The 14,202-nt window shown below is 41.5% G+C and overlaps 1 protein-coding gene across 2 annotated transcripts in view; it reads left to right on the top strand.

Moving 5' to 3' along the window:
* LOC126297514 (protein capicua homolog) overlaps positions 1 to 14,202 on the top strand; it is a 329,900-nt gene that overhangs the window by 224,303 nt on the left and 91,395 nt on the right. For both annotated transcript variants that reach the window (XM_049988400.1, XM_049988401.1), the window contains one exon: positions 5,020 to 5,200. In XM_049988400.1, the coding sequence (XP_049844357.1) occupies positions 5,020 to 5,200 (181 nt within the window). The remainder of the gene's footprint in view (positions 1 to 5,019; positions 5,201 to 14,202) is intronic.

Raw genomic sequence — 14,202 nt, 5'->3', positions numbered from 1 at the left:
CCCTGCGTGACCGTACCCCACTCAGACCCCACATCACAGCCATTCTCAACACTGTGAATAATGACCTTTTGCTGTTTGTTGCTAAAATAAGAGGTGAACCAATTGTGAGCTACTCCCTGATTCCATAATGCTCCAACTTCTGAAGCAATATTTTGTGATCAACACAATCAAACACCTTAGTTAAATAAAACAAACACACCTATTGTTGTAAACCTTTTGTTTAACCCATCCAATACCTCACAGAGAAAAGAGAATATAGCATTTTCAATTGTTAAATGACTTCAAAAGTCAAAATGTACATTTGATAGCAAATCGTGTGATATAAAATGATGAATTATTCTTACCTACACAGCCTTTTCAATAACTCTAGCAAACACAGATGGCATAGCAATAGCTCTAAAATTGTCTACATTATCCTTTTCTCCCTTTTTATAAAGTGGCTTTACTACTGAGTACTTTAATCATTCAGGAAACTGACCATTCCTAAAAGAAAAATTACAAATATGGCTAAATACAGGGCTAACATCTGCAGCACAGTACTTAAATATTCTGCTAGGCACTCCATCATATCCATGAGAGTCCTTAGTTTTCAGTGATTTAATTATTGACTCAGTCTCTTACATGTCTGTATCACAGAGTAGTAGTTCCTACATCAATCTCGGAAAGGCATTTGCCAAGAGGGTTACATGAACCCTTATAAAAACTGAATTTTTATTTAATTCACCAACAATGCTCAGAAAATCATTGTTAAATACTGTAAATATATCTGATTTATCAGTAACAGAAATATTTTTACTACGAACTGACTTTATATTGTCAACCTTGTGCTGACCAGACACCACCTTCAAAACTGACCATAAGGTTTTAATTTTATTCTGTGAATTAGCTATTCTATTTACATACTACATACTCTTTGCCTTGCTAATAACATTTTAAGTCCTTACACTACTGTTTGTAATGGGCTACTGTAGCTTAATTGTGACTACTTATAACATTTTGGTATAATTCCCACTTTGTTCTACATGATATCCTTATCCCACTAGTTAGCCACTCTGGCTGCCTTTTACTGCTAGTACCCCATTTAGAATGTTCTAATGGAAAGCAACACTCAGAGAGCATGAGAAATGTGTTAAGGAAAGCATTATATTTGTCATCTGTGTTATCAACACTATAAACATCCTGCCAGTCTTTTTCCATGACGAGTTTTTAAGAACACTCTATTGCTGTTGGATTAACTTTCCTACATAGTTTGTAATTATATGTGACATTTGTTTGAGTACAAAGCCTTTTAATGTTAAAATTTGTGCATCATGGTCTGAAAGGCCATTCACCCTTTTACTTACAGAATGCCCATCTAGGAATGAAGAATGAATAAAAATATTGTTTATCACTGTGCTACTGTTGGAAAAACACAGTCTGCATCAGATCATATGAATTTGGGAGAATTACCAACATCCTTTTCCTTGCACCATCATATACAACATTTATATTGAAGTCGCCACATATAACTAATTTCTGGTATTTCCTATAAAGTGAATCAAGAACCCTCACTAGCTTGAGCAGAAATGCTCTGAAGTTAGAGTTAGGGGACCTATAAACAACAATAATTAGAAGTTTAGTTTCACTAAATTCAACTGCCCTTGCATAACATTCAAATATCTATTCAGTGCAGTTCCGTGATACATCTATGGACTCCAAAGGAATACTGTTTTTTTTTTTTTACGTAGATAGCCACTCCCCCACCCCACAAGGAACTCTTTGAAAAACAACCAGCTAGTCTGTATCCTGGTAAAGGAAGCCTCTGAATTCTCAAATTGCTCCGATATACCAATAATTTCAGAGTCAACATCTATAATCAGTTCACTAACTTTATCTCTAATACCTCTTTTATTTTGATGAAATATGCTAATTCCTTCTCTACTTGGAAACATGATGTCCTCTGAAGGTGAGCCCTTAGGTATACCTGATTGAATGAAGTCTCTCTAACTACCAGCTGACTTCAATCTAAAAAAGGTGCAACTCTAATGCCCACTACTACAGGAATTTTTCCATCAATGACCCCACCATCTACCACTACACTGTTCTATAAGCTTTGCCAGCCTCCCCTTCCCATACATACTGAGGTGCCGGCCATGCCTATTGAAACCCAATCTACTGATAGACTCAACTGGCACCACTGACATGTGACCCATGCCCTCTGCCATCATTGACTGCTCCAGCCCCATGTTAATGCGCCTAACAGTAACATTAATGATGATGTAAATAAAATAGAAAGAAACTTCCACATGGGAAAAATATATTAAAAACAAAGATTCCAAGACTTACCAAGTGGGAAAGCGCCGGCAGACAGGCACAATGAACAAAACACACAAACACACACACAGAATTACTATCTTTCGCAACCGATGGTTGCTTCTTCAGGAAGGAGAGGGAAAGACGAAAGGATGTGGGTTTTAAGGGAGAGGGTAAGGAGTCATTCCAATCCCGGGAGTGGAAAGACTTCCCTTAGGGGGAAAAAAAAGGAGAGGTGTACACTCGCACGCGCGCGCGCGCGCGCACACACACACACACACACACACACACACACACACACACACACACACACACACACACATATCCATCCGCACATACACAGACACAAGCAGACATATTTAAAGGCAAAGAGTAAGGGCAGAGATGTCAGTCGAGGTGGAAGTACAGAGGCAAAGAAGTTATTGAAAGACAGGTGAGGTATGAGCGGCGGCAACTTAAAATTAGCGGAGGTTGAGGCCTGGCGGATATCGAGAAGAGAGGATATACTGAAGGGCGAGTTCCCATCTCCGGAGTTCGGATAGGTTGGTGTTGGTGGGAAGTATCCAGATAACTCGGACGGTGTAACACTGTGCCAAGATGTGCTGGCCGTGCATCAAGGCATGTTTAGCCACAGGGTGATCCTCATTACCAACAAACACTGTCTGCCTGTGTCCATTCATGCGAATGGACAGTTTGTTGCTGGTCATTCCCACATAGAAAGCGTCACAGTGCAGGCAGGTCAGTTGGTAAATCACGTGGGTGCTTTCACACGTGGCTCTCCCTTTGATCGTGTACACCTTCCGGGTTACAGGACTGGAGTAGGTGGTGGTGGGAGCGTGCATAGGACAGGTTTTACACCGGGGGCGGTTGCAAGGGTAGGAGCCAGAGGGTAGGGAAGGTGGTTTGGGGATTTCATAGGGATGAACCAAGAGGTTACGAAGGTTAGGTGGACGGCGGAAAGACACTCTTGGTGGAGTGGGGAGGATTTCATGAAGGATGGATCTCATTTCGGGGCAGGATTTTAGGAAGTCGTATCCCTGCTGGAGAGCCACATTCAAGGTCTGATCCAGATGATGGCGATCATGACACTGAAACAGTTGCACGAAATGCACGTTAGTGCCACCAGCTTGAGTAGCTATCTTTACACACCAACTCTGCTCCCTTACTGGCCAAATACTGGTGGAGAAAATTTCTTCCACCAGCTGGATTTGTATACGTATTGGAGAAAGCTGGTATTTTCCAATCAGCTGATATTCAGCTCGGACACTGCCATGTAGGTTGAAATGTTCGCCACTTTATTAGTTTAGATATAATAATCTCATGTCTGCTTAAGAAATCTATATAACAAAAGAGTTTGGGTTGCAGTGCCTCTTCATGTGGGTGCTCTTTTCAATGATGGTTGGAATTCACATTCCTGGACCCTACGTCTGGCGTAATCATTGCAGTCGTATGAAATTTGTAACAATTTTTCTATGGGGTCCCATGTCTCGCTTATGTATTCTTCATCCAGACTGATTTCAGGTTGAACAGGTAGATTTTCGTTAATACTGCTCTAGAGAAGAACAGTGGCTCCTCTGCATTTCTCTCTGTTTGTGTGTCACTGTTTGGTTTGTGCTCATTTTCCGCACTGACAGTGATTGAAATTAGGAAGCTAATACAAATCAGCAATATAAAAAGAAGTCTTTATATCAAAAATATAACACCAATGAGTTTGTTGTAATTTGACAAAAATTAGTATGGTTTAGCATGCCTGCCATATGTGACCCATTGTGATCCCCAGTTTTGGCTTGCAAATGATAACCTGGTTTTGGTGAAAAGTTAACATTAGTTGTAAACTTTATACTACATGTTGCAAGGATTAGCCGAGTGGTCTAAGGTGCTGCAGTCATGGACTGTGCGGCAGGTCCCGGCAGAGGTTCAAGTCCTCCCTCGGGCATGAGTGTGTGTGTTTGTCATTGGGATAATTTAGGTTAAGTAGTGTGTAAGCTTAGGGACTGATGACCTTAGCAGTTAAGTCCCATAAGATTTCACACACATTTGAACATTTTTGTTGCAAGGCATAGAGGATTATTGTATACAGTTACTTATATATATCGTATGATATATGCTACTTGTGCATCTCAGTGACTCATTGGTGGAAGTGAAAGACTACAGATCCAAAGTCTAGGGTTTGATCTCCAGTCAGTCTTAGGAATTTTGTGTCAGTGCTTTCACATCTGGCATAGTTTGTTTATGTGAAAAATGCTGAGTTGGCGTGTACTTTGGAATCCACATTAAACTGACTGGGTAAATCAACTCAGAGGAAGGCTTACCACCTCCAACACAACTGTGCCTATTTCAGCCTTGTGTTGCTCAAATCAACCCATGGGTTGATGACAGTTTTATCTTTATATGGTACTAAGTTTACATAGTAATAATTCCATTGTGTCACACATAGCTAACCTTTTTTTTTTTTTTTTTCAATTGAGTAATATACTGCGTCTCTCAAATAGTTTCTAAAAATTAGCATAGGTCTCGCTAAAGCATACAAAATGTTATAAATTCATAATGAATTTGATGTTGTGCATGTACAGTATGACCAGAAATATGAGCTGAAGTTTGGTCACTGGATAACATCAAAAGTTGTCAGGCTTGAAAGTCATCTCAGATGCAATCATATGTTCACATGTTTAGATAATATAATTTTATTTGAAAAAATGTTTATTTCTTACTGTTTGTTACTTCCAGAATATTGAAAATACTGGCACGTCAGCTCGGACATCTTCTGCTGATGCATTTGGAATGGTAGAGCCTCTGATGATATCTGCATCTGTAGGAGAACACAACAGTGAGGAGCGGTCAACTTTTATTTTAGCGCCTACTCCTGCTCAGCTGGGCCGAGCACCTCTGCAGCGAAGGCAATCAATGGGTGAGTGCATTCTGGAAGATCAGGCATGATGTTATTTTGTTTATTGATATTGTCATGCTGTTGCTTCTGCAAGATGCGCTTGCCATTTCTTACATTAGAACTCAGAGTACTATTTCAGTAGAAAAGAACAGAAGACTGGTGTAAATATGATGTGTAGCATAGTATAAATAAAAAGAGAGAGAGAAAGATCATCATGAGGCATATAACATGGATGCTTTCACATATGGCTTCACCTTTTATATGTTCGGACATTTCTGTAACTGGACTATTGTAGGAGGTGGTAGGTGTGTGCAGGAGGCAGGTCTTGTGCTTGGCTCCGCCTCAGAGAAATGACTGGGACCAAAGCTGATATATAATACCATGTAGGTTGACTAGATGAAAGAAAATAAATTAGGCAGATGAGGATAGAAATTTAGGTACATGATCTCATATCTCTGGACACAGTAGCCAAAGTCCTAGTAAAGGATGTAGTTTAGCTTTCCAAAGCCTTTGTGATATTGCATGATGAGAGCAGTGCTGATCATTAACTGCAATGTGTTTGTTGCTGTCTCAGAGAGAGATGGCAGGGGTATCTGTTACTGGACTAGCTGGTGAAGAAATTGTCTATATGTGTAGGCTCTTGTTAAGATTTGGCTGGTTCTGCTTCAGATTGCAGGTACAGCCCCTGCAGGTACCAGGGCTCTGTGGGAGATGATTTTTAAAGTTTTAAACGTGGCTTAACTTTTTAAAGTTAACAGTTGACAGATGTCAACATGCTGGATAGTACATTTGATATGAAAAACGATTTTTGTGTAGAACAGAGACTTGGAGTTCAACAATGAGGAAGGTACATTGTTGAGTTGGGAAGCAGCAGGTTTTAGATATTGTTGCTCTGAAGAAAAGTTTATGAAGATGCTGAAACTGAATCCAAACAGGATAAGGAATTTAGCTGTTTAGTGGATAGGAAAGATTCCTCTAAATGCCCCATAAAAAAGTTGGCATAGGAAGGTGCTGTGGGGAAAACCAATGGTAGTTCCACTTATGTATTTATAGATTTGGTTTTCTAAGGAAAAATAATTATGGATTGAAACACAATTGGTGAAAAGTATTAAGGAGGATGTAATTTCTTTGGAATCTGGAGGATACTGGAAAAGGTATTGTTCAAAGACAAAGGATTTTGATGTAGTAGTGTTCAGCATGAGGAGAAAGGAGGCTAGTAGTAATAATAAAGAAACTGTTGAGAGGTGAGTGGAGGAAGTGATTGGTCTTTGATGTAGGAAGGAAGACTGTGGGCATTAGGTTACAGAAATTCTTCAACAAAGGAAAAGGATCTCATAATTGGCCACAACGGAACAACCAGTAGAAAGACTTTTTGAGTGGAGTTTCTGGAGTTTGGGTAGCAGGAAAATGTGTGTGTGTGTGTGGGGGGGGGGGGGGGGCAGTGTGAGGTGAGAGACATGTTTGTGTGACAGGAGTGGACCTAATGCATTGAGGAGCTGCTGGATGCTGTGTCAGGCTTCTGGGTTGTTTGTACATGTGCAAAATTTTCTCATCAGTTCATGTGTGAATGTGTAGAAGATTTCGCATGTAAATTGACATGAGAATGTGACAATATTCATTTGTCTCGTGCTACCAAATATGTTGCCTGCCCACTGATCTCTCGTTGGTTATGTATAATCGGCAGATAACACGCTCCCTTTCTTTCCCATCATACCTCACAGTGAGTGATGACAACATTGCTACATGAAATACATAATTACTCCACTGGCCACTGTCTAGACTTTTACTATCCCCTGCAGAAATGTACACCACTGTTGAATATTTGTCAAATTTTAAATTTGGTTCACTTTCAGCTACAAATGGACTTAGGCAAATAGTAGTGTCAACTTGGTAGATGTTCATAAAAAGCCAAGGTACCCACATTTGTCATAGTTCTCTGCCAGGCTGGTGTCCCTGCTCCCTCCAGTTCTTTAGAATTATTCAAAATAGTATCTGTACATGACCTCAGTCGACAAAGCTCCATCTGTAAATATAAGGCAACCCCTATATTAATCTATTGCTCAAGCTATCTTTTGTTGTGAGCCATATCTTGTTGTTTTGTGCAAAGAGAAATTTTTACATATCTCCTCTTACATAAACTTACATATTCTGAGTGTTTTAGTTAGCTTATCAATCAGCTTTTGTCTCTAATCATTGTTTAACCCCCCCCCCCCCCCCCAAATTGGAATTTTTATTAATTCCTTATTGACAGTATTCTCCATATGTGATAAAGTAAATGCTCTCTGCAACACTGGCCTAGTTGGTGAGATTTATTGTGTGTAGAGATATCAGTGTAGGTTTGTTTTCTCTATATGTGAAATTAATGCTGTTGTTGATCTTGACTGCTTGTGCAAACAAATTAATTGGCGTTCTTTCTTCTTGTTTAATGGTGAGCCTTGTATTTCTGTGTAATATGTTATTTTGCCCTTGGTTAGCCCTTCCAAAATTTACTATTGAAGACATAGTAATTGGATGACAAAAACGATCTCAACTTCTGTTGTAACGAAAAATGAATTTTATCACCAAATCATTATAGTGTATTAGTCATGACACCATCGCAGATAAGATGCTATGATAAAACCACTTGCGCTTACACAAAGATCAAGAAAGAGGAAAATTAGTAGGAAAAAGAATATTTGGAAAAAAGCTTTTGTTTCATTGGTTATATTAAGGAGCTGCTGTTTGTCATTTCGTACTTGCTTAATTTTGGATAAATACAAAATATATCAGTCTGGCAGTAAGGTGGTGTTGATTTCAATGAAAGTACCTTTTTGTTGCATTGACACTTGTTGCACAATAATGTGAATCAGACTTCAACTTGATATGCAGAATAGATTTGTTTGTGTGGATTTTTAAAGTATTTTTGTTTCAAAGTGATGAAGTTTGTAAGGTGTCTGGTCATTAAAAAAGTTGCGTCTGAATTTAAATATGCCAGTACGTCATTTGGTGATGATCCTTGTGAGGAGGAAAATGCAAAATTCTAAGCACACATGAAACATTGAAAAAGTCTTCAATGTAGTATAGGTCAGTGAAAACTATCCGATGCTGTAGACGTATCTGATTGGATCTGATTATTTTCAGAGAGAAGTGTATCTCACAGTTTAAATTAAGAATTTGGTATGAAAAATCTTTGCTGAAGATGGATACCATAATGTTAAGTGCTATTGAAAAACAAAGGAAAATAAATATTTTAGCAGTGCGTGGACTGTTTTTAAAAAGAATCAGATTGATTTCCTGCACCAATTTGACTCGCGAATAATGTGTGGGTCCACTATTTTGTGCCAGAATTGAAATAGTGATCAGTGCAGTGGTTGGAAAATGGATACTTCATCCCAAAACCAGCAATGTCAATTTCATCTGCCATCAAGGTTATAGACAGCATTTTCTGTTATGTAAAAAGTTGGTTCTTCTTAGGGATTATATTGCATAAAGGTAAAACTATAACAATTAAATACTGTGTAACTCTTCTACACGAACCAAATTAAAAAATACATGGGCAGAAGTTACTAAAAATTTTCATTTCTAGTTGGACATTTAGGACATCCTCAATGTGAATGACCTACGAGAAAAGTAGCCTTGTTTGAATTCAGCCACCCTTCAGAAATGTTCCGCCTGCCTTCATAGATAGGCATATTTTACATAGACTTTATTCACAACAGATATCATCATATGGAATGTGTCAATTTAACTTAGGTGTGTGCCTTTTGTAAGAGACCGAAATAAAAACACTTGTCGGTTTTGAATATTCACAGAATGTTAGAGTAACTTACCTCCTCTGCTGAATCTGGAAACACATCAACATTGAGATATAATTTACCACTACTAATATCTGGAAACTCCCAGCAGCATTGGGTGTGTTCTCTTCCTCAGGAAAGTAAAATGAACAGAGGGAAACAGTTATCTGAGGAGGAGTTCCTCTCCAGTCCTTATTCACCAGTTGGGAAGTTAAGAACATTGTGTGTGTTGAGTGAGCTAAAAACAGGTATTTTTGTGTAATTCCTAGTAATGACTGCAGTAATGCACTCTTTCCATCACAAAAATAGAATCAGTCCAAATATATTGTATGCTGCCTGTGATGAAATGTAGCCAGAAAGCCAGTCACTTGTCGCAGAATAAAAAAAAAGCTATGAAGATATGGTTTGACACACAGATTTATGTTAAAACCAGGAACATGTTCAAAATTTACGAACTGGATATGTCAGTTTGTAATGTGACAGATAATGTCAAAACTGAGTGTAAGTACCTGGAGAAGCAATGCTACATGTACAGTGATGTGTGATGCTGCTGACAATGATGCCAATTAGCTCCTGAAGAAGTGAAGGTCCATTTGATACAAAACTTCTCTCAGAGGGTGATCTGAGTTTATGAAGGAGTAGTACAAGTAACTCCCAAGGGCATCGCAAAAGTGCTGAACAGTTATTAGTGCCCCAATTAATGGCCAATAGATGTCTTTAAGATGAGTCCTGTGTAGATCAATAGTGATTGAAGTCAGAGTTCTGTTTAGATATACATGCAGTGTGTGCATCCACGTAAGTATATGATGGCATCTCTGTCACAGAAGTTGGAATGTACACATTTCAGTAAGTGACCAAATTTTGTGTGTTTCATTTTGTAATGTAAATTGGAACTCGTATATGCAAAGAAGTGTCTTTCATTGATATTTAGTCCCATTTGTATTTTGTCACACACAATACAAACTGTCCCTTCTTTTGCAAATAGTGAGAGATACATGTGTGGTTATATTACACACGTGCCGTGCTCATGAAGCCTTCTGCAGCAGAACTTGGTAATATAACCCTAGTGATGATTGGCACCTAGTATCAGAGTCCAGTTGTCTTGTGTGTATAGCTGAAGATATGGGTTAGCAACATGTGCTGTAGCTCTTGACTGATGATGGCACCACATTTCTCCATGAGGCATTTCCTGAGCATGGGATTGGATATGTGGGGGCCCCATTACAGGCTCTCTTTGTGTCTCTATCTGATTGTGTGAGATTTCAGTGCATGGGGGCTTATGAAGGATGTTTACCTTCTATTTACAAATCATTGTCTTGATCTATGAATAATAAAAAGATGATTGTTTAACTATCTGAGGCCCCCCCCTCCAGCCAGCCTGAGTAGCCGAGTGATTCGAGGCACTACAGTCTGGAACCGCGCGACCGCTACGGTCACAGGTTCGAATCCTGCCTCGGGCATGGATGTGTGTGATGTCTTTAGGTTAGTTAGGTTTAAGTAGTTCTAAGTTCTAGGGGACTGATGGCCTTAGAAGTTAAGTCCCATAGTGCTCAGAGCCATTTGAACCATTTTTTTGAACCCCCCCTTCCCCCCCCCCCCCCCCCCTTCTTTAAGTTTTAGCTGCTGATACACCAGTGACCCTCCACTGTAATTTATTCAGTAAGTGATGCCTTTTCGTCTCCCACCTTCTCATCAGCAGCCGCTGTGTTACTTTTAAATGTGCAGTTGTGTGCTGTGTGCAGATGGTGCAAGTGGATTGTAGCACTGTGGTTTTTTGTTTCGTAATTGGGTGCAGCACTGTTGTGTAAACAACATATTCCTGTTTTTGTTGTAGTTTTGTTTTCAATCATGTTATAGCTTTTATCTGATTTTTCTATAACCAGTGAATTTATTGTGCATATATCAAATAAGTAGCAACCAGCTGAAACCGCCAAGGAACAACACAGCTTTCCTCCACCTTTTGTAATAAGCTAATTAAATAGGATAAGCTGGAAGCTTCATTCTTCTTGTGGTATAAAGTCTGTGACTTCCAAAGAATGGTTCCCCCACAGGGCTTATAACTATTTTTGAGCATGTAGTTCGTCCTGAGCTTTTAAGGTACTATTTCCCTTTCAGTGCTGCAAGACTAATCTCTGACAGCCTCATATAATCACCCGGAGATCCAGCCAGTGACGCCCGAGTATGGGCATAGCAAACATGGGGTTTTCAATCTGTGGGCTAGTCACTGCCCATAGTCTCTGTTATTGTAATCTTTGGGCATACCTTAGTGACTACTATGGAACATGACAATTCAATATCGTGTGTTTTGGAGATCAGTGGCCTTGGCTTAACTCCCTGGCTTGCTAGGATGGTGCAAATCTCCAAACCTCTCTTAAAAAGCCCTGGCTTACTAGGATGGTGCAAACCTCTCTTAAAAAGCCCTGGCTTGCTACAATGGTACAAACTTCCAAACCTATCTTGAAAAATTGGGGGGGAGGGGGAGAGAGAGGGGGAGATAGAGATAGAGAGACTCGAAGTGTGCAGTTGCAGGTGGCATTGATGGCTGTTGAGACAAAACAGTCATTAGCAGGCAACCTACTGCACCTCACAAGGGGACTGCACCTACTCATCACCACCACCCCCTGCGGGTTCGGGGGTTAGAATAGGCCTGTCGTAAGAGGCGACTAAAAGGAGTCTCAAACTTTTCGGCATTATGTGATGGTCCCCTGTTGGGTTTGACCTCCATCTCTCAAAATTTTGCCGAAGAGTGAGCCGATTGGGGAAGGGCGCCTTACTTGGTGCATTGTGTCCATCTTGCAATCAGATCTTTCGCCAGCTTATACACAGTTGGATTGCAGTCCTGTCCGCTCTCCATTTCTTCGGCATGACTGTTTCTGCGTGCAGATTACACCTTGCACTGTGCAGTGCCTCTTTCTGCACCAACGGCGACCATGGACCACATGTTACCTAACATCCAGCACGGTAGCCAGTCAGTTGTGGTGGGGCCGCCATGTACCCTGTTGGTTGTAGCCCCCTGACAACACAGGGATTGCTCTATTGATGCCTGCGCCGTTACCTCCCCACGTATGCCAAGGAGTAGATGCCTATCCTCCTGGGGTATCGGGACTCCCGGCAACGGCCATCCTGCCAGGTGGCTCTTGCCGTGGCTGGGTGGTGCCCGTGGGGAGGCCCTTGGTTGGAGTAGGTGGCATCAGGGCGGATGACCCGCAATGAAGCATGGTACATCGTCTCTCACTGGTGGCCAGCCACCAGCAGTCTCTAAGTGTTCTTGGGCTCAGTTTAACGCTCAGAAGTACGATCCGAAAACGTTCCCCTCCCTGACCACACCGTGGGAAGGATGTAAGTCTCAGGATGGCAGTAGCAGTTATTCGCCCCGCTTCTTAGTTTTACGAGGGCTGATGGGGAGTCTTTTCTCTCCACAAAGCCTCAGTTCTTCGTTGAGCATTTAGAGGAAAAGTTTGGGGAGGTGGAGGGCTTGTCAAAAATGCGCTCTGGGTCAGTCCTGATACAAACGGCATCCTCTGCCAAGTCACGACGGTTACTCGCTTGTGACAAGTTGGGGGATGTTGCCGTTACCATCACACCCCATAAGAGTTTAAATGTGGTCCAGGGAGTTATTTACCATAAGGATCTTCTTTTGCAGTCTGATAAAGAGCTGCGCGCCAATTTAGAGCGCCGAGGTGTACATTTCGTCCGGCATGTCCATCGGGGACCAAAAGAAAATCAGATTGCTACCGGTGCCTTCATCTTGGCCTTCGAAGGGGATACATTACCGGAAAAGGTCAAGGTGATGGTCTACCGATGTGACGTTAAGCCCTATATCCCTCCCCCGATGCGGTGCTTTAAGTGCTGGAAGTTCGGCCATATGTCTTCTCGCTGCACTTCCAGCCTCACATGTCGAGATTGCAGATGCCCATCACATCCCAATACTCTATGTGCCCCGCTTCCCATCTGTGTCAACTGCGGGGAGCACCATTCACCTTGCTCGCCAGACTGCCGAATTTTCCAGAAAGAGCGTCAAATCATGGAATACAAGACCCTGGACCGACTAACCTATACTGAGGCCAAAAGGAAATACGACCGACTCCATCCTGTGAGAATGACATCTTCCTATGCTGCTGCTACAACACCTGTGCTAGCCCCGTCTGTTTCTGCAATTGTGGCCGGATCGACGAGTAGTACAACTCCTCATGCCCCCTCGCCAGTGGGGGGCTCTACCCACCGGGTTGCTCCTGCGCCACCTACCTCAGGAGCAACACCATCCCACCCATCGGGGACGTCCGTCCCCACTTCTAAGCTGGAGAAGTGTCCAACTTCTTCGGTTTCTCACGCTCGCAAGGGGTCCCTTGGGTCCCTCCCTTCCCAGGTTTCCGCCAGCGAGAAGGCTGACGAGCAACTGTGGTCGTAGGGCGTCACAGTCCTCCTCCATCCCGGACACTGAATCGGTGAAGCCCTCCCAGCCAGTGCGACCCAAGGAACGGCGTGAGAAACCCAAGAAGAGTTCTCAGCCCAAGGAACTCGCGGTGGCAGCCATCCCATGAACCAGAAGAAAGGAATAGCTTAGAACACACATTTCACAAAGATACTTGTCTGAGCTGGTTCATAGCACTTACTACTACGCAACCTATGTTGTTTATTAGCAAGCCAGAAAATACATTTGGTGCACGGGCGTTGGCATTCAGTAAAGTAACAGTAACAGAAACAGTAATTGGTATTGACATTTAAAATACCTGTAAATATTTGAAAATGACATGACGGAATTTCATTGTTGTTAATGATTTTTCAAGATTTCATGTTCCTGTTCAATTAACAACTTAACTACTTAGTTTTAAGATGATATTCCTAATAATTTCAACGTTAATGCAATAATTTCACCAAAATTACCATAGCCCAATCTGTCCCTTGGGAGGAGCCAAACGGGAAACCTGGAAGTGTTTCTTTGAAAAACTGTAAAAATTACAGAACACTGTTTTGTATGATTTTCAGGTAAGATAGATTATACTAGAAGATGATTTTTTGTACCTTTAGGAAGTGTTTTCTTGTGCTCCTTTTCTTTAAAAAACATGAGGTATCCCATCTCGCAAAGAGTTCCCTCACCCCCAAATCACCTGCATCTTTAATCGCGTGTTCTTTCTACAACGAGTATGTTCTGTATGGATGCGGTGGAGATTCTGGCGTCCGCTGATGACCTCGATCTCGCCAGTCCCTCAGACGCCATGGAAAGCACTATTACAGGTGCTCAATCGGAGG

This window comes from Schistocerca gregaria, chromosome X, assembly GCF_023897955.1.
Source record: "Schistocerca gregaria isolate iqSchGreg1 chromosome X, iqSchGreg1.2, whole genome shotgun sequence".
NCBI lineage: Eukaryota > Metazoa > Arthropoda > Insecta > Orthoptera > Acrididae > Schistocerca > Schistocerca gregaria.
The sequence above is the reverse complement of the archived record's forward strand: the minus strand, read 5'-3'. Positions and strand labels throughout refer to the sequence as shown.